Source organism: Symphalangus syndactylus, chromosome 17 (assembly GCF_028878055.3).
Source record: "Symphalangus syndactylus isolate Jambi chromosome 17, NHGRI_mSymSyn1-v2.1_pri, whole genome shotgun sequence".
NCBI lineage: Eukaryota > Metazoa > Chordata > Mammalia > Primates > Hylobatidae > Symphalangus > Symphalangus syndactylus.
Window position 1 is genome coordinate 12036061 of NC_072439.2, and position 25301 is coordinate 12061361.

Sequence of the window (25301 nt, forward strand, 5' to 3'; positions counted from 1 at the left end):
TGAGGTTTGCAATTTTATTAAGAAAACAAAAATTCAACCTATACAAAAAGGAAAATGCTTCCGTTCCAGCAGGCAGTACTGCGGTGGGAGCAGCAGCCAAGTCCGCGGGAAACCGAGTTGCTTGGGCCTGCCCTGCACCCGCCGCACCCCCGGCCAGGCTAGGCGTCCTGCTGCTGGATGAAGGGGTTGGGGATGGCCTCCATGCCGTCCTGCGGGCAGATGAGCACCACGGACGTGCCCCGGCACACCACGAGGCCCAGCTGCCGGGTGTCCTCCGTGAGCTTGTACTGGTCGTCAGGGTCTGGGGAGGAGTAGACAGAGAGGACTGAGGGAGCTCCAGGAAGCCTCTGAGACCCCCCACCCACCCAAGACCCTCGCTCTGACCTCCGCACCTGCACCCTGCAGGCGCCATGAGCATGCGGGGACCTCAGATGGGGTGCACTCTGCGGGGCAGGTCCCCGGCTCCCACGGCTCAGACCCACGGCCCCTAGAGACCAGCGGCAGCTCCACAGACAGCAGCCACAGCCCTCCCTCACTCCACAAACCATGGGAACAGGGAGGCCTGGACAACAGCCGGCTACCCTGGGTCTCAGAGCTCACTGGGGCCCAGGCACCAGGGCCGGGAACCAGGTTATCAGACGGCTGGCCAGAATACAGGCACCCTGGGCCTCCTGGTCTCTGCAAGGTCCCTGGAGCCCTACGGGGCCAATATTCACCCTACAACAAAGAGGCCGGGGACTGGGTGCGGTGGCTCACGCCTGTAATCCCAGCACTTTGGGAGGCCAAGGCAGGCGGATCACGAGGTCAGGAGATCGAGACCATCCGGGCTAACACGGTGAAACCCTGTCTCTACTAAAACATACAACAAAATTAGCCGGGCGTGGTGGCAGGTGCTTGGAGTCCCAGCTACTCGGGAGGCTGAGGTAGGAGAATGGTGTGAACCTGGGAGGTGGAGCTTGCAGTGAGCCGAGATTGCGCCACCGCACTCCAGCTTGGGCGACAGAGCCAGACTCTGTCTCAAAAAAAAAAAAAAAAAAAAAAAGAAAAGAGGCTGGGCCAGGTGCAGTGGCTCATGCCTATAATCCCAGCACTTTGGGAGGCCAAGGTGGGCAGATCGCGAGGTCGAGAGATTGAGACCATCCTGGCCAACATGGTGAAACTCGGTCTCTACTAAAAATACAAAAATTAGCTGAGTGTGGTGGCAGGCGCCTGTAGTCCCAGCTACTTGGGAAGCTGAGGCAGGAGAATCGCTTGAATCCGGGAGGCAGAGGTTGTAGTGAGCCGAGATCGCACCACTGCACTCCACCCTGGGCGACAGAGCGAGACTCCATCTCAGAAAAAAAATAAAAAGAGGTTGTTCATGTGGGGTGGGGACCATGTGGGCTGGGACCCCAGGGAAGTGCCGGTAAGCCCAAGACAGGCTCTCAAGAGGCTGAAGGTGGTTAAAACTCCTCACTGCTGTGGTCCTGCGGTGGTGGGAGCATGGGAGAACCATGAGGCCCAGGATTTTAAAATTTTTTTTCAGAGACCAGGTCTTGCTCTGTTGCTCAGGCCGGAGTGCAGTAGCGCAATCACAGCTCACAGCCTCAACCTCCCAGGCTCAAGCAATCCTCCTGTCTTAGCCTCCCGAGTAGCTGGGGCCACAGGCACACGTACCGCCATGCCTGGCTTATTAAATTTTTTTTTTTTTTTTTGTAGAGACAGGATCTCACTATGTTGCCCAGGCTGGTCTCAAATTCCTGGACTCAAGTGATCCTCCTGTCTTGGCCTCCCAAAGTGCTGGGATTACAGGCACGACCCACCATGGCCAGCTCCAAGAATAAATCTTGTCTCAGTATCAATGGGTCTGAGGGGCAAGACCCTCTCTCTCCTAAGTCCTGGCATCCCCCAGTGCCTGGGCCAGGCTGGGGACTTGCCAGCTGGGGACCTGCAGCAGGAGCTTCTGCGGGAGAGTCTGAGGACTTGGCGGCCTCACTGGGGAGGAGAGCGAGCAGGGGCAGGGAAATGAGGGAGGGTCCTCTGGGGTGGGGGCGGGGACCCTGTGTTCATAGCGGGGACTAACAAGGGCAGAAGAGGAGAGGGGCCTGAGAGGAGCTCCACAGCACGCTCACTCCCCCACGGCGAGGCTGCTCTCCACTGGGCACCACCGCTCACACCTGGAACCCCAGCACTGTGGGAGGCTGAAGCAGGAGGATGCCTTGAGCCCAGGAGTTCGAGACCAGCCTGGGCAACACAGTGAGACCTCAGCTTATCTCTTTTTTTTTGAGACGGAGTCTTGCTGTGTTACTCAGGCTGGAGTGCAGTTGCACCGTCTTGGCTCACTGCAACCCCCACCTCCCAGGTTTAAGCGATTCTCCTGCCTCAGCCTCCTGAGCAGCTGGGATTACAGGCGTGTGCCACCACACCCAGCTAATTTTTTGCATTTTTAGTGGAGATGGGGTTTCACCATGTTGGTCAGGTTGGTCTCAAACTCCTGACCTCAAGGGATCCTCCTGCCTCGGCCTCCCCAAGTGCTGGGATTACACGTGTGAGCCACTGCGCCTGGCCTCTCACATCACCAATTTAACAAAAATTAAAATAATAAAACATTTAAAAAGGCTGTCCTCTAACTGTGCCGGGCGCACTTTAAGTGCCCCGTGAGTGTGTAGAGACCAGTGGGTGAGCTGGCAGCTCCTCCATCTCTCCAGGCCCCACAACAATGGAGTTTCCAGCTTTGTGAGGACGTCTAGGACCGGTGAGCGCTCAAGCCCGTCCACTGGCCGCCACGAGACTTCACGTCGCTAACTCAGAGGTTTTGTGAGTTTGAGAGAGGAAGAGCCAGCAGGCAGCCCCACGGCCACCGCCCTCGTCCCGCTGCCCCCTCCCCCCGCCGCCCTGCTGCCCGCCTCGGCCGCTGCCTCACTCACCTCGCATGTACTCAATGGTGCCATCCAGCACAAGGTTAAGGAGTGGGTCGAAGCCCTTCAGGATTCCACTGGCTTGGAGAAATCACCGGGGGAGAGAAATGAGAAGGCATGAGATTCATCCTGGGCACAGGGCCCGCCCCAGCATGGCCAGGTATGGGGCTAACTGCTCCAGGGATGGAGGACTGAGGGTAGGAGAGGGCTCCTGGGAGGGGCCGATGACAGCAGCCTCCAGAATGCTCCCCACCACAGGCAGCAGACCGCATCTGCAGGGGGCCAGATGGCAAACACTTCTGGCCGTGTGGACCGCAGGGTGCCGGTCACAGCTGCTGGCTCGGGCTGCCTGGGTGGAAGCAGCTTCGGTGATGAGTCCATGTGTGGCTGAACTGCGGCCAGTCAGCTCTACTCACAGGCACTGAACTGTGAATTTCATGTAATTTCCACATCGTGAGACAGTCTTCTTTTGATTCCTTTCCAGCTATTTAAAAGTCATAAAAACAATTCTCAGCTCAAAAGCAGTAGCAAAACAGGCAGTGGCACGTGCACGCGGTGGAACCACCAGCCAGGAAGAGGAGTGAGGCTGGCGCAGGCCACTGCATGGATGTGCCTGAGGACGCGCCTGAGGACGTCAGCTCGGTGAGAGACGCCAGACACAGAAGGCCGCGCACTGTGTGATCCCATTTCTATGAAATGTCCAAGACAGGCCAATCCACAGAGACAGGGAGGGGATGCGTGGGTGCCGGGGCCAGGGAGGGGACAAGCAGTGACGGCTGATGGGGACAGGGCTTCATCTAGGGGAGACAGAGTGCTCCGCTATGACAGCGGTGATGACTGCTGCCTGACCCATGCTGAGTCCCTCAGTGAGTTCAGAGAATACAAAAGAACAAATCCCAGCCCCGCTGCTCAGGGCTTCCGGGGAGCGGGCAACAGAGATGCTCTGAGACCCAGGTGCAAAGGCTTCGGGGGCTGAGACGGTCGCTGTGGCTTCTCTCTCCACGCTGCCTGCCCCACCCCTCAAGCCTCGCTGCCTTAGGTCACAACTTGCCACCTTAGGTTAGGGCTGTCTGACCCGGTGGTGACCTCTGCCATCTGATCCTGCTCCGTAGTGTCTGGTGACACTGAGAAGGGTGAAGTGGGAGCTGCGTGTTCCCAGCAGAGGCCAGCCCACCCTCCCTGCCTGGGACTCCCCTCCATTCCCCTGTAGGCTCCTCCAGCCGAGGCCCAGCAGCGGCTCCACCTCTGAGCTCACTGAGGGGTGTCCTGCAGCCACACCCTCCCTGCCCTCCTTACCCCTGTCATCTTTCAGCAACCCAGACAGCAACCCACAGCCCTTATGGTGCTGCCCTCTGCACGCCCCCGCCAATCTCAGGAAGCAGGCACCCCGGGCATTATTCTGCCCGCCTGTCTCCTCCCAAGGCAGGGCTGAGAGCCCGTCCGCGGCTGCTCCACACACACTGACGGCCGCCCTGTGCGGTGGTGCAGGGCGAGGGTCTGCAAACTACGACTCTCAGGCGAACCTGTCCTGCCGCTCCTCTCTGTAAGTCAAAGTTTCACTGGCCCACCACCACACTCGCCCGCTCAGGCGCTGACCAGGGCGGCTCTCCTGCTCTGCTGGCATAGCTCAGTGGTTGTGACAGAGACCATCTGGGCTGCAAAGCTAAAGATATTTGCCGTCTGGCCTTCTACAGAGGTCTGCCCGCCTGCATACGAGCTTCCGTCCACCTCCAAAGGCTTCAGCCTCCACCTCCAGGGCTCCCTCTCTCTGTGCTCAAGTCCCTCCCTGGCAAAACGAAACTCATCACCTATAAGATGGGGTCGGATACAGCTGTTCAGGTCCTTGGCACCAGCCTGACCAGTGAGCTCGCCCTCCTTACGGGGACAGATGTGAGCACTGAGGTAGGTAGGTCTCTAACGTGGAGTCAAGGTGCCCCTCCTCTGGAGTGTGGGCTAGGGCCTGTGACTCTGACGGGACGAGACGTCACTCCTGCGCTTAGGTCATGTGGCGAAGACAAGGAACTTCGCAGCTGTAATTAGAGCCCCTGAATCAGCTGACTTTGAGCCAATCAAGAGGGAAACACCCTGGGTGGGCCTGACTGCATCAGGGGAGCCCTTCAGGGACCAAACCCTTTCTGCTTTTTGTGTGTGTGTGTGGTTTGTTTTTTTTTTTTTGAGATGGAGTCTCACTCTGTCTCCCAGGCTGGAGTGCAGCGGCGTGATCTCAGCTCACTGCAACCTCTGCCTCCAGGGCGATTCTCCTGCCTCAGTCTCCCAAGTAGCTGGGACTACAGGCATGTGCCACCATGCCCAAATAATTTTTGTATTTTTAGTAGAGATGGGGCCTTGCCATGTTGGCCAGGCTGGTCTCAAACTCCTGAACTCAAGTGATCTGCCCGCCTCAGCCTCCCAAAGTGCTGGGATTACAGGCGTGAGCCACAGCACCCAGTTAATTTTTGTACTTTTGGTAGAGATGGGGTTTCACCATGTTGGCCAGGCTGGTCTCGAACTCCTGACCTCAGGTGATCCACCTGCCTCAGCCTCCCAGAGTGCTGGGATTAAGGCGTGAGCCCCCACACCCGGCCCTAAACCCTTTCTGAAAGATGATTCTCCCACTGGCCAGAATAACTGAATCTGGACAAATGTCAGCTCAGCCTGCAGCACTGTAGGGGCAGACCACCACGGTGGGAACAGAGTCCCGAGCTGGCAGTGTCTGGGAGCTGCAAGGGTCCCTAGCCAACACTGGCCAGAATGGGGACCCTGGCCCTGCAAAGGTAAGGCACTGAGCTCTGCCAATAACCAGTGGGCTCAGAAGAAGACCCCAAGATGGTGGACCCCAAAAAACAACCCTCAGTTACAACCTCCTGAGAGCCCTTGAGGCTGCGGCACCCTGGCTCTTGACCCACAGATCCTGTGAGATAATAACATGGTGCTGTTTAAGCTGCTAAATGGGTGGTGATTTGCTACAAAGGGCAGAAAACAAAGGGAAGCAGTATGACCAGCAAGAGCGGCCGCTCACTCATGTCCTTCCATGTCCGGAGTCAGCACGGTGTAGACTGAGAAAACATTTTATTCATATTCCTTCTTCTTTTTGTTTTGAGACGGAGTCTTGCCCTATCGCCAGGCTGGAGTGCAGTGGCACAATCTCACCTCTGGGGTTCAAGCGATTCTCCTGCCTCAACCTCCCGAGTAGCTGGGACTACAGGCGTGCGCCACCACGCCCGGCTAACTTTTTGTATTTTAGCAGAGACAGGGTTTCACCATGTTGGCCAGGATGGTCTTGATCTCCTGACCTCCTGATCTGCCCGCCTCGGCCTCCCAAAGTGTCAGGATTAAAGGCGTGAGCCACTGCTCCTGGCCTCCTTTTTCTCTTTTGAGACTGGGCCTTGCTCTGTGGCCCAGGCTGGAGTGCAGTGGTGCGGTCATAGCTCACTGCAGCCTCGAACCCTAGGGTGAAGCCACCCTCCTGCTTCAGACGCCCAAAGTGCTGGGATTACACACGTGAGCCGCCCCGCCCGCCTGGGGCACTGTGATTTTTAAATAACTCTCATGCCACCCAGTTGTCTACAATCCAGGAACAAAGAGGTTTGGGTTCCCGTCTTACAAAAAAAAGAAACCAAAGATTCAAGAGGCTGTTGAATAAGTGACGTGTTGACTGACTGCTTACTTCCTGCTGAGAGCTGCCTCAATTACATTACATGCCTGTAACCATTCATTCTCACCACCCCCTGTGAAGTGGGTGGAGTTACCAGCCCCATTTGACAAATGAGGAAGCGGAGGCTCGGAGAAGGCAGTTCACTTGCCCAGTCAAAAATGCTAGGCTGGGATGGTGGCTCATGCCTGAAATGCCAGCAATTTAGGGGGCTGAGGCAGGCAGATCGCTTGAGGCCAGGAGTTTGAGACCAGCCTGGCCAACATGGCGTCTCTACTAAAAATACAAATATTAGGCGTGGTGGTACACCTGTAATTCCAGCTACTCGGGAGGCTGAGGCACAAGAATCACTTGAACCTGGGAGGCGGAGGTTGCAGTGAGCTGAGATCGCACCACTGCACTCCAGCCCCGGTGACACAGCGACGCTGGGTCTCAAAAAAAAAAAAAAATAAATAAATAAAAGAGGTGCTTCCGCAGCATCCTCATCATCTCTGTTGCTGGGTTTATTTGAAATTTTTAAAGGGGGGGTAGCGACAGCGGGAGCCTCCTCACCTTCGCGGCCTCCCTGGAACTTTACCCGGATCGTCTTGTCGATGTACTTGGACAAGTCCAAGATGCTCTCCTTTTTCTTCTTCTCCTTATCCTGCGGGGAAAGCAGAGCGCGTGAGGCCTGGAGCGCGGCCCGAGCCCCACGCCCCCCGGCTCCAGATTCCGCCGCGCGCTCACCGCCATCTTGTCGCGCGTGTGTCTCTCCGCAGGCACCGCCCCGCGCCCTTTGACCCCCCCACACGCGCATGCGCGGCGCATGCGTGGCCCGGGGTGTCGGGGCGTTGCTGGGAAACATCTGCCGATGGTTGCGGCGGGCACCGGCCGACATGGCGGCGTCGGTGGCGGCTGCGCTGGCGCGGCTTTTGGCGGCCTTTCTGCTCCTCGCAGCCCAGGTGAGCGCGGCACCGGTCCCGACGGCACCGCAGGCTGCGGCCCGTCGGCCTCTCGGTCCCCGGGCTACGCGCAGGAGCGACCCCGCTCGGCCCGTCTTGGGGGTCCAGCCTCGGGGATCCGCGGTCCCCGCGTTGTCGGCCGGCGGTGCCGGGGCCCGGCCGTGACCTTGCGGGTCTGTCCCCGGCTCCTCTCCCTTCCCCGCCTCGGAGGCCCTCCGCCGCTGCAGCGCCCCTCACTTCCCACCGGGTCTGAAGTTTGTCCTCCGGTTCTGCTTCTCCGTTTCGGGGTCTCCAGCTGCCGCCGGGGACGCCTCTGGCCGCCTCTGTGGCCTTGAGCAGGCGGCTGCCCACCCCTCTCCGAGCCTCAGTTTCCCCTTAGACGAAACGGGCACGGTGCTAAGCTAACCTCACCGTAGGGGGTGCGGTGGGGGAACCCAGAAGGGTCCCGCGCGTCCCCCAGTGACCGGCAGCATCCTGGAGCGGCCAGGAGCCCAGCCCTGCACTGGGGTCGGATCGCCGCTCCATCTTTTACTCCGTGACCTTGGACGAGGGAATTCGTCTGCAGAAGGAGGGCCGACTATGGTGTGGATTCTGGAGGTTCTGCCCGGGGTGACCAGCGCCCAGGGCCAACAGGCCTTCATTATGTTCATTGTGTGTCATTTGATGTAAAGAGTGTCAGGTTCTAGTGGGGACAGTCTACGAGATCGTACTGTCAAAACTGCATCTTTTATTTTCTTAATTCCAAATCTTCCCTCTCTGCTGAGTTTGGTGGCTCAGGCAATGGAACCTGGAGCAGCCCCACAAATGCAGCCCTTAACCTTCACTCCCCCCTCAGAGTTCTCACTCTTAAGGCGCCGCCGCCACCCGGCTCCTCAGTCTCCACTCCTCCAGCCCCACCGCTATCCCTCTGCTGTGGCTGCCTTTGTCCCCCACATCCCCAGTCCATCCTCGACACAGCAGGAGTGACCCTTTCAAAGTATGTCAGACCATGTCGCATCCAGATGAGCGCGCCATCCAGTTGTGACCTGGCTGCTGGGGAAGCCTGCAGCTCATTGCAGGCGCTTCAGTCTCTAGTCTTTTCTCTTACCCTGAGTTGCCCCTGGTCTCTGCAAGGCTGTTGGGCCCCCTCGGAAGCTTTCTGATAACCCCAACGCCACCCCCAGCTGCTCTGTCAGCCCCCTTTGGACTCCCCCCATTCTGCGGCCAGGCACCTAGAGCTCCCCAGACGTTTGGAGGGAGGGGGAAAGCCAGAGGTGGAAGAAAGATCACAGAACTCTGTGGAGGGAGGGACTCAGTTTGCCTGGGAAGGCTTTTCCGAAGCAGATTTTTTTTTTTTTTTTTTTTTTTTGAGACGGAGTCTCGCTCTGTTGCCCAGGCTGGAGTGCAGTGGCATGATCTCGGCTCACTGCAACCTCCGCCTCCCATTCAAGCAATTCTGCCACCTCAGCCTCCCGAATAGCTGGGATGACAGGTGCATGTCACCACTCCTGGCTAAATTTTTTTTTTTTTTTTTTTTTTGAGACGGAGTCTTGCTCTGTCGCCCAGGCTGGAGTGCAGTGGCGCAATCTCGGCTCACTGCAAGCTCCACCTCCCGGGTTCACGCTATTCTCCTGCCTCAGCCTCTCCGATAGCTGGGACTACAGGCACCCACCACGACACCCGGCTAATTTTTTTGTATTTTTAGTAGAGACGGGGTTTCGCCGTGGTCTCGATCTCCTGACCTCGTGATTCGCCCGCCTTGGCCTCCCAAAGTGCTGGGATTACAAGCTTGAGCCACCGCGCCCGGACTTTTTTTTTTTTTTTTTTTTTTTAAGTAGAGACAAGGTTTCATCATGTTGGTCAGGCTGATCTCAAACTTCTGACCTCAGGTGATCCACCTGCTTCGGCCTCCCAAAGTGCTGGGATGACAGGCGTGAGCCACAGTGCCTGGCCCTGAAGCAGGTGTTCTGAATGATGAGTAGGAGTTTGCTGGGTCGGCAGGAGGGGAAGGGTGTTGGAAGCACCAGAAGCAGCATAAGCGGGGGCTAGGAGATGTGAGAGCTGGCAGGTTATTTGGGGTTGGCAAGGGGTGGGCTGTGGCTGGAGTGTAGGGTGGAATAATGCTGGAAGGAAGGGTTTACACCCTGAAAGATGTCACCACCAAGGAGGCCTGGGGAGTGGGCCGTGGAGGGATGCTGGAGCAGGGGCACAGAGGAGGGGGCAGTGGTGCGAGTGGCCCCAGGCAGAGAGTGAAGGCAGAGCATTCAGCCTCCTAGTCTGGTGGAAGCCAGGCCGTGGAAGGCGCTCGGTGCTGGGGAGCGTGGACTTTAACCTGGACGGGCTGAAGAGTGTGAGCTTTATCTGGAGGGTGGGGAGTCAAAGGACGTGTCAGAGGGACGTGAGAGAGCAGGTGCTCCTTCCCCTCCCAGAACCCTGGTTGTAAATACACCCTGAGACACCTGTCCCTGGAGCGGGGCGGTGCTTCGCGGCAGTGGAAATCTGAGTCCGATTGCCCAAGAGTGAGACTTGCTCTCAGGGCAGGCACCTGGTTGGTGACAGTCCTCAACTCGCTCGCTACCATTCTGTGACCCTGAGCAAGGAAGTCAACCTCCCCAATGAGACACCTCCCCTCCCCCACCCCATGGAGCCTGCCCCTCAGCAGATCTGAGCTGGAGCTGGTGGCCCTGGCTGGACCGGCCCGGCTCCTGGAACTCCTCAGTCTAACCAGAAGGGAGGCTCTCCCGGCCGGGAGTCACTGGCCTGTTTCAAAGGCCCTTGACGTGGATGCTTTCACAGTCACTTCGAGGCAGGGTTTCTAAGCCTAGTAGTTTCTAAACTTGTGTGCAGTTGCAAAGCGTTTGTGCTGCAATTGTGAAGGATTTGGAGGTCGAGGCTTGGGCTTTGAGCCTGTCCTTGTAGCCTGAGCTTTTTCTGCTCCTCCAGATTTTGGTGGGCCTGTCTAGAACTCAGGGCCCTCTTAGAGCTGTGGCCGTTGGAAGAATTGTTCCCTGTTCCTTTAACTCAGCAGGTGAGGAAACTCTTCCCAGTGAGATGCCGCGTTCTCTGGCCTTTGATAGAGGCACAGGCTTGTTTTTTTAATGGAAAACCAGTTTTACGAATTGTGGAGAGGAAAATGCATGAATGTGCCTTTGTACTTTTAAATGACCCTTTTAGAGACAAGCAGAGAAGCAGTTCTATCAGTTCCCATTTTACACAAAAGACACTTTTCACCAAAGTCCCTGATCCCATAGAGCAGAGCTCGGCAAGTGTTTTCCGGGAAGGGCTAGACAGTAGTTTTGCTGGGCTCTGTGGCCCACGTGGCCTCTGGTTTGGTTGCTTGGTTTCTCCTGTTGTTCTTCCAGAGCCGGAGACCCTTCCTTAGGAATGGGCTTGGCTGTGTTCCAATAAAACTTTATTTACAAACACAGAAGGTGGGCGGGACTGTGGATTCTTGGCCTCTGCCGTGACCCATAACATCCGTCCTGGAGTAGGAGCGAGGGGTTCTGAACACTGGGGGGCTGTGTTGGAAGGGGCACCCTCCGGGCTTGGCACCGGGGCCAGACTAAGGGGTGCTCTCAGGGGCAGGCAGTCTGGTGGGCAGAACTGGAGAGAAAGGGCTCCTGACTCTGCCTGGGTTCTGGGGGAGGTCACACGGGAGGTGCTTGGAGTTGGGCTGGGGCAGCTGTGGGAAGGAAGCAGCATTAGCCAAGAGCTATAAGACCTCCAGTCGATTGTGGGGACCGGGGCTCCATGAGCTTTCACCATGCTGCCACCCCGAGGTCACCAGGGCCTTGACCCAGATGCTCCCAGACCAGGCCGGAGCCTTTGCTTGATTTCAGTGAGGGCCCGGCTGTTGGAGAGCCCATCTGTGCCTGTGTGCTGGGGTTGGTGTCTGGCACCAGGGACCTTTGGGACCTTTAGCCAAGCCAGAGCTCTCCTTCCCCAGCCCCAGCTTGGCAGAGCTGCGTCTACACTGTGGGTCCTTGTGGTGTGGTGTCGGCCCTTTTGGTGCGCAGCTCAGCGCCCGTGCAGACGTGGCTGCCATCCTGTTCCTGATGAGGCAAGTGGCTGTGGCCTGTTTCTGTGGCAGGCCCCCTGGGAACCAGGGGGTGCAGCTGTCTCTCTGTCTGGGAGGTTTACAGCCTGGCAGGAGCCCTGCAGCCCCGGAAGGCTGAGGGCTGGGCACTCCTGAGAACGGGCGGGCCTAGGGCATGGGGTGGGTCTCCTTGGTCCCTGGCACATGGTTTTTCTTCTGGGACCCCTCCTCCCTGTGCGGGCCGGGCTCCCCTGGGGGCCCACACTGAGGGTCTGCAGTGTGGCACAGCAGCTGGGACCTGGTCCGCATCGCTGTGAGAACCTCTGGTGACTGGTGTCCTGGCGAGATGGAGATGTCTTTGTCCGCTGCGGGGTGGGGGCCCTGGGCAGGGGAGCAGAAGAAAGGTGGGGATGGCAGGTGCGGGAGGCTGGACTGGGCTCTGCTTGGAGGACTGTGGTTCTGCCTAGGCCAGAGCCCTGCAGTGTCCGCTGTGGTCCCTGCGGTGGGAGGCGTGGTGAGCAGTGCCAGCTTCCTGCGTGTGGAATCCGTCTTTCCTCATAGCTCCATCCTGCTCTGTTAAGCATTAAATTGAAGAGGCAAGGGTTGGCCCTTCTGGTCCATGCCCGTCTACTCTGCAACCCTCCTGGGAGGGGTCCAGCGCTTTGGGGCCTGGTCCTGCCCCCTACTTCGTTTTGAGAGCGTGGCAAGGGCCCCGGCCCGTTCTGTCCTGGGTGCGGTGGCCACCACCCCACCTCCTCTTGGCCGGCTTTGGCCCCTCGTCCCTGTTCTGTGTCAGGGCCTCCTGCAGGCGGATCCAGGTCTTCTCCCTGTGGCCTTCTCTGAGCTGCTGCTGCTGCAGGCTGGACAGCAGGAACTTGAAGCCCTGGCTGGCTGTTCCTTCTCCCTCCTGCGAGGTGGGAGCTGCTGTGCTGGACTCTGCTGGTTTGGGGCTTCGTGGGGAACATGACACTGTCTGTCCTGCTGGTGGCAGCGTGACCTGTTGCAAACCTTAGCCTGTCCCACTCAGGACCCGGTGCCCATAGGCCCCTTGGCCCACCTGCTTCCTGCTGTTCTTCCAGTGAGAACTGAGGGGTGCCGACCTGGGGATCCCCCTCGTCTGGGCCCCACCATGTGCCTGGGCCTCCGTGTGCCCTGGAGCACCAGCCAACAGGCAGTGCCCACAGGGCTGTGGGTCAAAGGCCACCCAGACCTGAGGGATGCGGAGGCTTGTCCAGGCCTCCCGCCCAGGCCCAGGGCCAGGTCTGCTGGGGCCCTGCCCTGCTTCCCTGCTCAGGGCTCTGCCTGCGGCTGTCATTCTCCCACCGTGCCCACTGATCCTGGGAGGCCCAGGAGGTGGTGCGATCCCTGTTTTTTGGTGCAGAAACTCGGCAGCCACAGAGGGGTGACCTGACACACTCATGGTCACCAGCCTGGGGCTCCCTGAGGAAGGTGAGCCAGTCTGGGTCTTTGCTATAAACCACGTATGGTCACATCCCTATCTGTCCTGTCGAGAGGGGAAAGCATCCCAGACCACCTGGTGAACACGGGCGCCCTTCCTGGAGGCGTCCTCCCCTCCTCGGACCTGTTTCTCATGGGGTGGTGCAGCCCCGCATGTCCCTTGCTGTGGCTCTGACCGCCGGCCTTGTCCTGCAGGTGGCCTGTGAGTACGGCATGGTGCACGTGGTCTCCCAGGCTGGGGGCCCTGAAGGCAAAGACTACTGCATCCTCTACAACCCACAGTGGGCCCATCTGCCGCACGACCTCAGCAAGGCAGTGAGTACCCGCTGGCCGGGCGCCGCTGCGGAGGAGAATGCGGGGGCCCCAGGGCTCTAGAGACACATCCGGCTGGGGCTGCAGGAAAGATCCAGAGGCAAGAGGCAGGCCCTGACCAGGTCTGGGGGACCCTCAGCTGGCCCCCAGTTCCCCTGGGCCTCCCCAACCCTGGTCATCAATGCAAGCTGTCCATGGGGCCTTGGGGTGCAGATGCAGAGGCGCTGGCTGAGCTCCATGTGGTAGATGAGGGTCTCTACTGCTCCATACCGGGGTCCCTATCCAGTGGGCCCAGAGGGGTCCTTGGAGGAGTGACAGCAGAGGGCACAGTGGGGCCCCAGGGACGAGACCTGTTCCTTTCACCGTCTTCCTGACTGGGGCACTAACACCTGCTGCTGGATGGGTCCCTCCCTCAGAGGCCCCACCTCGTTTCCCACTTAGTCCTCAGGCCCCGCCTCCTTTCCCACTGCATCCCTCAGGCCCCGCCTCCTTTCCCACTGCATCCTTCAGGCCCCGCCTCCTTTCCCACTGCATCCTTCAGGCCCTGCCTCCTTTCCCACTGCATCCTTCAGGCCCCGCCTCCTTTCTCACTGTACCCTTCAGGCCCCGCCTCCTTTCTCACTGCACCCTTCAGGCTCCGCCTCCTTTCCCACTGCACCCTTCATGCCCCGCCTCCTTTCCCACTGCACCCTTCAGGCCCCGCCTCCTTTTCACTGCATCCTTCAGGCCCCACCTCCTTTCCCACTGCATCCTTCAGGCCCCGCCTCCTTTCTCACTGCACCCTTCAGGCCCCACCTCCTTTCCCACTGCACTCTTCAGGCCCCGCCTCCTTTCTCACTGCACCCTTCAGGCCCCGCCTCCTTTCTCACTGCATTCTTCACTCTCTGCCTCCTTTCCCGCTGCATCCCTCAGGCCCCGCCTCCTTTCTCACTTTGTCCCTCAGGCCCCGCCTCCTTTCGCACTGCATCCCTCTGGCCCCGCCTCCTTTCCCACCACATCCCTCATTCCCTGCCTCCTTTCCCACTGAGCCCCTCAGGCCCCGCCTCCTTTCCCACTGTGTCGTGCCCCCTCCTGGAGCCCTCGAGATGTGCCGGTGAAGAAGCACTAGCATCTTCCTGTCAGCTTTATGCATAGTGTGTGTGTGCGAGCACCTGTGTAATCAGTATGTGCTTGGACGTGCTCATGTGTCTGCATGTTTATGTGAGTTTACATCAGTGTATATGTGCATGTGCCTGAGTGTTTTTGTGTGTGTGTGAACACACGTAATAGGTGTGTGTCAACACATGTAATAGGCATGTGAACACATGTAATAGGTATGTGTGAAGACGTGCCTGAGTGCATATTTCTGAGTTTGTGTGTGCGTGTGAGAACGTGTAATAGATATGTGCATGGACGTGTGCCTTAGTGCGTGTTTGTGTGTCAGCACACTGTGAGCATGTGTGTAATAGGTGTGTGGGGGCATGTGCATGGGTCCGAATGTGTATGTCTGTTTTTATGTGCACATGTGCGTGTGAGCGTGCATGCAGTAGGTTTGTGTATGGATGTGTGAGTGCACGTGTGTGTCTGTGTGTGCAGGTGTGTGTAAGCACACCTGCAATAGTTATGTTTGTGGATGTGTACATTGTCTGCACATGTGTGCGTGTGTACATGTGTAATAGGTGTGTGTGTATGTGTGTGTACATGTGGATAATAGGTTTATGTGTGGATGTGTGTGTGCCTTTGTGTTTGGGTTCGTGTGTGTGCATGAGTGTGTGTGAGTGCATGTGTAATAGGTATGTGCGTATGCTTCAGTGTGTGTGAGTTCGTGTGGTGTGTGTGCCTGCATGTGTGTATAATAGGTGTGTGTGCCTGAGCATGAGTGCACAGGTATGTGCTTGTGTATGCACGTGTGTGCCGTGTGCTCTGGCCTGGCTGTGTGTGCATGTTTTTGTGCATGTGTGTAATAGGCGTGTGTCTGCTTGAGCGTGAGTGTGCATGTGTGTGCTTGTGTGTGCATATGTGTGCCGTGTGCTCCAGCCTGGCTGTGTATGTGTGCACATGTGCGTGCGTGTGTGTGCGCTCCAGCTTGGCTGTGGGTGCGTGTGTGTGCGCGCTGGCCTGGCTGTGGGTGTGTGTGCGTGTGCTTTAGCCTGGCTGTGGGTGTGTGCGTGTGCTCTGGCCTGGCTGTGGGTGGGTGTGCGTGTGCTCTGGCCTGGCTGTGGGTGTGTGCATGCGTGTGCGTGTGTGTGCATGTGTATGTGTGTGTGTATGTGTGTGTGTGTATGTGTGCGTGTGCGCGTGTGTGTGTGTGTGCATGTGTGTCTTGGCTTCAGGGGGTGTGAGGCCCCTGAGAGGGCCTTGTTCTCTGCACACTGGAAACCCTCCCCCTTCTCACAGGTGCCTGGCCGTGATGGGGCTGTGGTGGGGACCCACTCGGTCTTGCTGAGTGTTCTGTGACGGCTCGCGGGGTGGCTCAGGTGTCAGGGGACAGCCATGTCTGTGAGGACTCTGGCCCCGCTCAGATGAGGCAGCCCAGCCCTCGCCCAGGGCCCGGCTGTGGGAGCCGCAGTAGGGATGGCTCTGCCCAGGTGGGCCGAGGCCACGCGGGGCTTTAGGCGAGGGCCGGGATCTAACTCAGCGCAGGCTTCAGGTGGGAGAAGGGGCAGCTGGGTCCTCCTGGTGACTCACATCACGTGAGACAACACCGTGCCCTGGCCTTTCCAGTCTTTCCTGCAGCTGCGCAACTGGACGGCCTCCCTGCTCTGCTCTGCGTCCGACCTGCCCGCCCGTGGCTTCAGCAACCAGATCCCGCTGGTGGCGCGGGGGAACTGCACCTTCTATGAGAAAGTGAGGCTGGCCCAGGGCAGTGGAGCACGCGGGCTGCTCATCGTCAGCAGGGAGAGGCTGGTACGGCCCTGCGCGTCCCCCGCCGGGCTAGCTCTCGGGGGCAGGAGGGGGTGCAGGAGGCAGAGATGGCAGCAGCTAGGGCTGGTCTTCCGACTTCTCGCTAAAGGCAGGCCCCTCTGTGGGGAGGATCTGGGCCGAGTGTGGGCATGGGGAGGATCTGGGCCGAGTGTGACCGTGGGGAGGATCTGGGCCGAGTGTGACCGTGGGGAGGATCTGGGCCGAGTGTGACCGTGGGGAGGATCTGGGCCGAGTGTGACCGTGGGGAGGATCTGGGCCGAGTGTGACCGTGGGGAGGATCTGGGCCGAGTGTGACCGTGGGGAGGATCTGGGCCGAGTGTGACCGTGGGGAGGATCTGGGCCGAGTGTGGGCGTGGGGAGGATCTGGGCCGAGTGTGACCGTGGGGAGGATCTGGGCCGAGTGTGGGCGTGGGGAGGGCGGAGATGAGTCGGTTTTTCCTGTGTTGCTGGCTGGGGCTGTGGAATTTTGGCCGTGGTCTTGTTGAGTGCCTGTCCTAGAGCAGCCCCCAGGGGTGACGGAGACCACACCCTCTGTGGGGATAGGATTGAGGTGGCTTCTGAGGAGCAGGTGGCCTGGCCCTGAAGCTGGTCCTTTCTGGGTACCCTGGTGCCCTTGCCCTCTAGCCGGTGGGGCCGTGCTCGCCTGTGTGGTCCTAGCCAGGTGGCCTGAAGCCCGGCCCCTTTTCCATCTTCTGCGAAATGGGGCTGTGGTTGAGAGCTGGGGGCCTGGCAGGGCTGGTCACAGCACAGGGACATGCTGACTGCTGGGCTGGGCAGGGTGCACGGCCGCCCCTGCAGTGTAGTTTTGGGGTAAGAAGAAATGGAGTTCAGGAATTCCCTCACAGCCCTGCCCGTGGCTCTGGGCTGCCCCCGCTAGCGTTGCACCCTAAGCCTGGCAATCCATGGAGGCCAGGTGCAGGGGTTCAGGGCCGAGGGCAGAGCAGGCTAGGCAGAGCCGAGGGTGCCATCCCCGTCCGCACGTGCTGCTGTCGTAGTTGAGAGAGGCCCTCAGTGGGTGCGGGGCTCAAGGTGGCTTAGTGGGCAGGCGTGGGCTGTGACAAGTGTCACTCAGGACGTGTATGTGTGGTTTGGGAGTCCCACGGCCGAGGGAGGGATTGGTGGTGCTTTTAGGCCTGGGGCCCTGTTGTCAGGTGAAGAAGGCTCGATGCCCTTCGGCCTCCCTGTTCTTGGGTCCTCCTGGGAGGCCGGAGGCTGTCAGCTGCAGAGGGGGAGCCGGCAGGCGCCCCCAGCCTGACCCGAGCCTCGAGTGAGGGTCCCAGGGGAGGAGGCGAATGGGCACAGAGCTGGGGGCCCACCCACTGCTGCGGGTGATGCCTGCCGCTCCCTCCTCTGGGCCCCCAGGTCCCCCCGGGGGGTAATAAGACGCAATATGATGAGATTGGCATTCCCGTGGCCCTGCTCAGCTACAAAGACATGCTGGACATCTTCAGGGTAGGTCTGTGCCGGCTCAGACCCGCGCTCCCGAGGAGACGGGGCAGGGGGCTCCGGGCTGGCTGCCGGGGGGTTTGTGCCTCCGTTGGTGGGATCAGGGTGGTGGGTGAGGCGTGGCCCCTGCAGGCCAGGGTCTCCAGCTCCAGCCCCACAGCCCACAGCTGCATGTGGACCCATGGCTGGTGGGTGGCTCTGACGCCTGCCTCCGGTGTGTTCCTTGAGGCAGCGTTTCGGCCGCATGGTGAGGGTGGCGCTGTATGCGCCTAAGGAGCCGGTGCTGGACTACAACATGGTCATCATCTTCATCATGGCTGTGGGCACCGTCGCCGTCGGCGGCTACTGGGCCGGGAGTCGGGACGTGAAGAAGTGAGTTTCGCGTCGTGCGTGTGCTGTGACGGGGGCGGGCGGCTCTGACACGGGCCAGGACGGCCAGTCATCCCGTCCAGAACAGCAGTGAGCACTTTGGCCTTGGCAGGGCCAGCTCGCCCTGTGGAGCCCTTCCTTTCTTCCTCAGGAGGGCCTGGGATAGAATCAGGCTCTTTACCTGCCAGGGTGGGCTCTGGGCACCCAGTGGGTGTGTGGGGCTGGGCAGGTGTGGATGTGGCAGGTACGGGCATGTGTGTAGGTGGCAGGTGCGGGGCTGGGCAGGTGCCTGGGGCTAGCTACCCTCTCCTGCTGAGCCGCCCGGGTCTGGGGAGGCCCCATGTCCAGGGCTCTTTATGCAGATCCAAGCTGCGGTTATTGCCTGCACGCCAGCCTCTGGCCTGGCCTAGTGGCTGCCCCAGCTCAACCCAGGGACGTGGGCCCAGCCACCCTCTGCTGTGTGGTGTCCTCTGCCCTGGGGACGTTCGGGGCGGTTCCTTGCGCTTCAGAACCCCCCCGGGTCCCCTCTTGCTCCCGGGTTTTCTGCCTTGTTCCCTCGGGTGGCTGTGAGCTCCTGGGTCCGTGTCGGCCAGCCGGCCCCAGCGCCCCATGACCCCGTGGTGTCTCCCAAGAAGGTACATGAAGCACAAGCGCGACGACGGGCCCGAGAAGCAGGAGGACGAGGCAGTGGACGTGACGCCGGTGATGACCTGCGTGTTCGTGGTGATGTGCTGCTCCATGCTGGTGCTGCTGTACTACTTCTACGACCTCCTCGGTGCGCAGCCCCGGTCGGGTGGGCCGCGGCCTGGAGATGCAGCCCGCCCTGTGCGGAGGGAGGGTGGCGTGCGGGCCTGGCCCCCGGCCTCACGGCCCTGCCCCTGCAGTGTATGTGGTCATCGGGATCTTCTGTCTGGCCTCCGCCACCGGTCTCTACAGCTGCCTGGCGCCCTGCGTGCGGCGGCTGCCCTTCGGCAAGTGCAGGTGAGTCTGCCTGGCTGGCCCCGACGTGCCTGACTCTGTGCAGTGATGGCCACGGCCCCTTTGCCGCCCCATAGCCCCCCATGGTGCAATATCGCTCAGAGTCTACAGCAGGCGCTCCCTCAGTGCTGGCCTGGGGCTCCTAGGTCCAGGAGCAGGGTGGAGTCTGGGCGAGCTATCAATGGAGCCCGCCAGCAGCCGGGCACCAGGGGTGGCGGGGGGAGGGTGCCCTTGTCCCCAGGAACCCTGCCCCAGGTCGCAGGCTGGCGGGGGCACGGGAAAGCACCAGGGTTCTCTGGGGAACCCAGAAGGTTCCCTACAGCCCAGAGCTTGGCCTGGCTCTTAGGGGTAAAGGGAGCTGCGGGGGGGAGTCTCCGACAAAGTCACACCTGGGTCTAGGAAGCGGGGCTCGTCCAGGGGGAGACCTTTTTGTGTTGTCATCCCTGGGTGAGGAGGTGGGAGGTCTGGAGCAGGCAGGGCCTTGGGCGAGGGGCTCTGGGGGTGCAGCCCATGGCCCCCAGCGTCTGCCCGGGTTGGGCTCTGCCCTGCCCTTGGGGTGCCTACAGTTGTCATCATGCGGGATGTGTAGTTTAATGAGGAGAACAGAGTGGGGGCTGCCACTCTGGAGAGGGTGCCTGGGCAGGGCCCAAGGGTGGTGGGCAGTGGGATGAGGCCGGGAGCTGGTGGGCTTGGCTCTGACTGCCCCGTGCCCCCCAGGATCCCCAACAACAGCCTGCCCTACTTCCACAAGCGCCCGCAGGCCCGGATGCTGCTCCTGGCGCTCTTCTGCGTGGCCGTCAGCGTGGTGTGGGGCGTCTTCCGCAATGAGGACCAGTAAGTGCTGCTTCCCCGGAGCCCCGGCAGGCAGTGGCGTCCTCAGACGCACCAGGGCTCCTGGGGCCCTGACTCCCTGCCCTCCCTGGAGGCCGCCCCAGCCTGGAGCTGCTTCAGCACCGCGTTATGAAAAGCCCTGGCCCCGGGCTGCCCTGACAGTGCCGCAGGGTCGTTCCACCTGGGTTTGTCCGGGTGCCATGGGAACCCTGACTGGAATCCGGGAGGAGAGGCCGGAGCCCCTGTGGCCGGGAGCCACGTCATCCAGCCTGGATGGGACTCCTTTGTGGGGCGTCGCTGCCCAGGGCCACAGTCTGTCCCCCGCTGTCCCTGTCCTGGCACCCACGTGCACACTGCAGGTTCGAGGCCCAGGGTGTGGGCACCAGGGCATCCGATCCTCTTGGTCATGACTGCTGCGGCCTCTGAGCAGCGATGGAGGTGGGGCAGGCACTGCTCCTCCCATGCTCACCTCCCACACAGCCTGGACTTGCGGCTGCCTCCCGCCGGCCGGGCCTCCCCCATGAGGCCGAGTGCCTGGCGCAGTGTTGGGAGGACAGAGCTGGCCCGTCCCCGCCCGGCCCCCACCGCTGTCGCTGATACCATCTGGCGCTTCCTCCTGGCCTTCCCGAGGCAGCCAAGTATGCTTGGCTTTGGTGTGTACTGGAGCCACGGCACGTTTAACTGGCAGAAGGAAGACGTGAAAATATTTTGAATCCTTTGTACACAAAGAGAAAATGAATCCGTTCAGTTATTTCCAAGCCAGGAAACTCGCTCCGTCACATGAAGTTAGAGCAGGCCTCAGTCAGCTGGCCGCAGGTGCTCATGCCTGGGATCCCAGCATTTGGGAGGCCAAGGCAGAATGATCACTTTGCCTGGGAGTTCAAGACCAGCCCGGGCAACAAGTGAGACCCCCTCTCTATTTAAGAAATAACATAAAATCAGAAAAAATAACTGGCCGCAGTTCTCTGGGTGCTTGTGGTGCGTGGCGCCTAGAATTGGCTGTGCCAGTGTCTCCCGTGGAGGTCTCTGTTCTTAGCAGCCGCCCTGCCCGGGAGATGTTTTTATCCCATTTTCAATTGAAACCTTTGATGTTTGAGATGCTGAGGAACGCTGGGGAACTCGTCCAGCAAGTGACAGGCAGAGCCTGCATGGGGGGCAGGGGCCAGTGGGGAGGGGACACTGGGCCTTCGTGGGGCCAGGAGAGAGCTGAGGTTGCGGCTGACTGCAGGGGCCGTGGCCTTGTGCAGGAGGCGGTTCTGTGCTTTGCCCCAGGGCACCAACCGCATGGCAGCCCCACCCACTGTGGTCCCGGAGGTTCTGTGAGGAAACCTGGTGTGGCACAAGTTTTAATTTAATAAACAGTTTGGGCACGGGGGCTCATGCCTGTAATCCCAGCACTTTGGGAGGCGGAGGCGGGCAGATCACTTGAGGTTAGGAGTTTGAGACCAGCCTGGCCAACATGACAAAACCCCGTCTCTACTAAAAATACAAAAAAATTTGCCTGGCATTGTGGTGTGTGCCTGTAATCCCAGCTACTTGGGAGGCTGAAGCAGGAGAATTGCTTGAACCTGGGAGGCGGAGGTTGCAGCAAGTCAAGATCGTGCCACCAAACTCCAGCCTGGGTGACAGAGTGAGACTCCATCTCAAAAACAAAACAAAACAAAAACAGTTTGGAGGGGTCAGTGCCCAAGCCCTCCCGTGCATGCACCCTCTGCCTGGCCCCTGCCTACAGCCTGTGACCCCTGCATACAGTGTGACGCCCACCATCCAGGGACAGCGACTGAGGGGACGCAGCCGGCCAGGCCCGTGTCCACCATCCTGGCTGCAGAGTGGTGGGCTCCTCTACCTGCTTCCGCAGGGTGGGCCCTGGGGTGGGGCCAGTGCCGCCAGCCTTGCTCCAGTTGTAACAGCAGGGGTCCTCCCACAGGTCTGGGGTCCTCAGGGTCATCCCCTGGGCAGGTGGAAGGGCAGCGGGGCCGCGTGCTGGCTGAGAGCGAGGGCCCTGTGTGGCTCGTGGGAGGCGGTGTCCCAGGTGGTCAGCCAGCCTCCGCCCCGGCGGGGATGCTGCTTTGTCTTGCAGGTGGGCCTGGGTCCTCCAGGATGCCCTGGGCATCGCCTTCTGCCTGTACATGCTGAAGACCATCCGTCTGCCCACCTTCAAGGTGAGCGCAGGGAGGGCACGGCTGCGGGGCAGCGTGGGTAGCCGGGGGGACCTTCATCCCAGCCTGGCCCGTGCGGGGCTGTGGTCCTGCTCACTGCCCTGGGGATGGCCGCCTAGGCTCGTTGTGAAGGGTGGGGCTTGAAGATTGGGTCCCAAAGCCCCCGCCGAGGCGGCCTGGGTGGGTGGCTGTGGGGCGGTTCCCGGCAGGGGCAACTCATGTCTGCATGAGGTGGTGGGGAGAGCGGTTGAATGGGGCTGGGGGAACTGGCCTCAGGCAATACTGGGAGCGCAGGGATGTCGTCAAGTCCCAGGCGGCTGCACTCCCGTGAGGGCCCCACAGGACCCCAAGCGAGCGGCATTTGAATGCCCGGGATGGCCCTCTGTATCCCCAGAGCCGGCCCTGTGTGGCACAGGCCTCTGCCCTCCCGTCCCTGCCTTCCTGTTACGTGGAGACTCTAAAAGCCTGACTTTTGTCCTTAAATCCCGACCTGATGTTGCTTCCGAAGCTCCTCCTGCGTGGTGCGTCGCTGGCACTGGGCGCGCTCTGCTCAGCTTCCTTTAAAGGCTTCCTCCCGGGAGGAGGCGCTGGGCCTCATGAGATGGGAGTGGGAGTAGGGAGTGGGGGAGGCACGGGCCGGTGGGGGGGCCGCCCTCAGCCATGGGCTTCGCAGGCCTGCACGCTGCTGCTGCTGGTGCTCTTCCTCTACGACATCTTCTTCGTGTTCATCACGCCCTTCCTGACCAAGGTAGGCGACCGCCTGCCCCCCTCCACCCCATCACCCCGCTCCCCCCCCCACCCCCTCCACCCATCACCCCGTTCCCCCACCCCCTCCACCCCATCACCCCGCCCCCCTCGTCCCCCTCCACCCCATCACGCCGCTCCCCCCCCACCCCCTCCACCCATCACCCCGTTCCCCCTTGTCCCCTCCACCCATCACCCCGCCCCCTTGTCCCCCTCCACCCCATCACCCCGCCCCCTTGTCCCCCTCCACCCCATCACCCCGCTCCCCCACCCCCTCCACCCATCACCCCGCTCCCCCCCACCCCCTCCACCCATCACCCCGCCCCCTTGTCCCCTCCACCCCATCACCCCGCTCCCCCACCCCCTCCACCCCATCACCCCGCTCCCCCACCCCCTCCACCCCATCACCCCGCTCCCCCACCCCCTCCACCCATCACCCCGTTCCCCCTTGTCCCCTCCACCCATCACCCCGCCCCCTTGTCCCCCTCCACCCCATCACCCCGCCCCCTTGTCCCCCTCCACCCCATCACCCCGCTCCCCCACCCCCTCCACCCATCACCCCGTTCCCCCCCACCCCCTCCACCCATCACCCCGCCCCCTTGTCCCCCTCCACCCCATCACCCCGCTCCCCCTCGTCCCCTCCACCCATCACCCCGCTCCCCCTCGTCCCCTCCACCCCATCACCCCACTCCCCCCCCACCCCCTCCACCCATCACCCCGCTCCCCCTCGTCCCCTCCACCCCATCACCCCGCTCCCCCCCCACCCCCTCCACCCATCACCCCGCTCCCCCTCGTCCCCCTCCACCCCATCACCCCGCTCCCCCACCCACTTGCAACCCCCGCCCCATCACCCCCCATCACCCCGCTCCCTCGTCCCCCCCACCCCATCACCCCGCTCCCCCACCCCCTTGCAACCCCCGCCCCATCACCCCCCATCACCCCGCCCCCTCGTCCCCCCCGCCCCATCACCCCGCTCCCCCACCCCATCACCCCCCATCACCCTGCTCCCCTCATCCCCCTCCACCCCACACCATGCTCGCCTGCCCCCCACCCCATCACCCCGATCCCTCACTCAACCCCCTTCTGTGCAGAGTGGGAGCAGCATCATGGTGGAGGTGGCCACTGGGCCCTCGGACTCGGCCACCCGTGAGAAGGTGCGTCTTCTGACCGCAGGGTCTCAGGTTGCCGTGGGTCAAGGTGTTGCACGGAGCGGAGAGGGCTCGAGGCATCCCACGGCCAGGTGAGGGTCCTGGAGGACATCGTCCTCTTCCTATCTTTGCAGCTGCCCATGGTCCTGAAGGTGCCCAGGCTGAACTCCTCACCTCTGGCTCTGTGTGACCGGCCCTTCTCCCTCTTGGGTTTTGGAGACATTTTGGTGCCAGGTACTGAGGCGGGTGGGGCGCACGGGTCCGCGCTGTGGGGCAGGGGTCCCAGGCGGCTGAGGTTTGCCTTTGGGAGTGAGTGGCCCGCACACCGTTGGCTGGAGATACAGCCCTGAGGGTCAGAGTCGGGCAGGTTGGGGCCGTCGAGGCCTGGGTGCCTGGGCAGCGAGGGCATTGCCTGGGTGGGGTAGGGACCCCCTTGGTTCCTAGGGAGCGGGGAAGGCCCCCGATTGCAGACAGCCTCACCCCATCCTGCTCGGGGTTGTGCAGGGATCCCTGCTGGGGCCTGGGTCCCGGGTCTTAGTGAGCTCATGTTGCTGCAGAAGGCAGAGACTGTACCCTCGCAGCCTCAGTGTCCCCAGGGTCCTGCCAGGTGTGTCTGCCTGGACTTTGCTCTCACTGTGGTCTCAGTTTACCCACTGAGAGTCATGGCAGCCCTGTCCTGAGCGAGCGTGTGGCATGTCTGTGAAATGACAGCAGCCACCAGGCAGCGAGAGGCCCACGGCGCCCACAGGTGCTCAGGTGCCCGCCCTCCCAGGAAGCCCTTGTTCCGAGGCTCTGCGGGCCCGAGTGAGCCTCCACCCCGTGCCTCCCCCAGGGCTGCTGGTGGCCTACTGCCACAGGTTTGACATCCAGGTACAGTCCTCCAGGGTATACTTCGTGGCCTGCACCATCGGTAAGTGCCTCGGTTGAGCCCGTGCTGGCCGCTCCGGCTCCAGCCCTGCCCCGACTCAGCCTCTGTCCTGACCCTGACCCCTAACCCCAACCCCAACCCCAACCCTAACCCTAACTCCAGCTCTAACACCGTAACTATAACACCCTAATCCTAACACTGTAACACCCTACCCCTAACCCCCGGCCACTCCGGGAGCTGGGTTGGGGGGCTGGGCCTGTGCCTGCATCCCCGTCTTTCTCATTCTCCCTGGGCCTGTGCCTGCATCCCCATCTTTCTCATTCTCCCTGGGCCTGTGCCTCCATCCCCCTCTTTCTCATTCTCCCTGGGCCTGTGCCTCCATCCCCCTCTTTCTCATTCTCCCTGGGCCTGTGCCTCCATCCCCGTCTTTCTCATTCTCCCTGGGCCTGTGCCTCCATCCCCGTCTTTCTCATTTTCCCTGGGCCTGTGCCTGCATCCCCGTCTTTCTCATTCTCCCTGGGCCTGTGCCTGCATCCCCGTCTTTCTCATTCTCCTTGGGCCTGTGCCTCCATCCCCCTC

General features: G+C 61.1%; 2 protein-coding genes across 5 annotated transcripts in view; one reads left to right on the forward strand and one right to left on the reverse strand.

Moving 5' to 3' along the window:
* On the reverse strand, positions 1–7437 carry LSM7 (LSM7 homolog, U6 small nuclear RNA and mRNA degradation associated). Its single transcript, XM_055250249.2, has 4 exons — positions 7276–7437; positions 7102–7192; positions 2907–2978; positions 1–301 (listed from the first exon to the last, which is right to left on the reverse strand). The coding sequence occupies exons 1-4, from the start codon at positions 7354–7356 to the stop codon at positions 159–161; spliced, it is 387 nt and encodes a 128-aa protein (XP_055106224.1). The 5' UTR covers positions 7357–7437; the 3' UTR covers positions 1–158.
* The window catches only part of SPPL2B (signal peptide peptidase like 2B), a 23620-nt gene continuing 5655 nt past the window's right edge, over positions 7337–25301 (forward strand). For 3 of the 4 annotated variants that reach the window (XM_055250238.2, XM_055250236.2, XM_055250239.2), the window contains exons 1-13: positions 7337–7490; positions 13159–13278; positions 15979–16161; positions 17542–17631; positions 17858–17997; positions 18627–18769; positions 18879–18975; positions 19690–19806; positions 21884–21965; positions 22636–22710; positions 23798–23860; positions 23989–24088; positions 24687–24764. In XM_055250238.2, the coding sequence (XP_055106213.2) occupies positions 7344–7490; positions 13159–13278; positions 15979–16161; positions 17542–17631; positions 17858–17997; positions 18627–18769; positions 18879–18975; positions 19690–19806; positions 21884–21965; positions 22636–22710; positions 23798–23860; positions 23989–24088; positions 24687–24764 (1435 nt within the window). In that variant the 5' untranslated portion in view covers positions 7337–7343. The remainder of the gene's footprint in view (positions 7491–13158; positions 13279–15978; positions 16162–17541; positions 17632–17857; positions 17998–18626; positions 18770–18878; positions 18976–19689; positions 19807–21883; positions 21966–22635; positions 22711–23797; positions 23861–23988; positions 24089–24686; positions 24765–25301) is intronic. The other variant, XM_055250237.2, reaches the window with a different exon arrangement.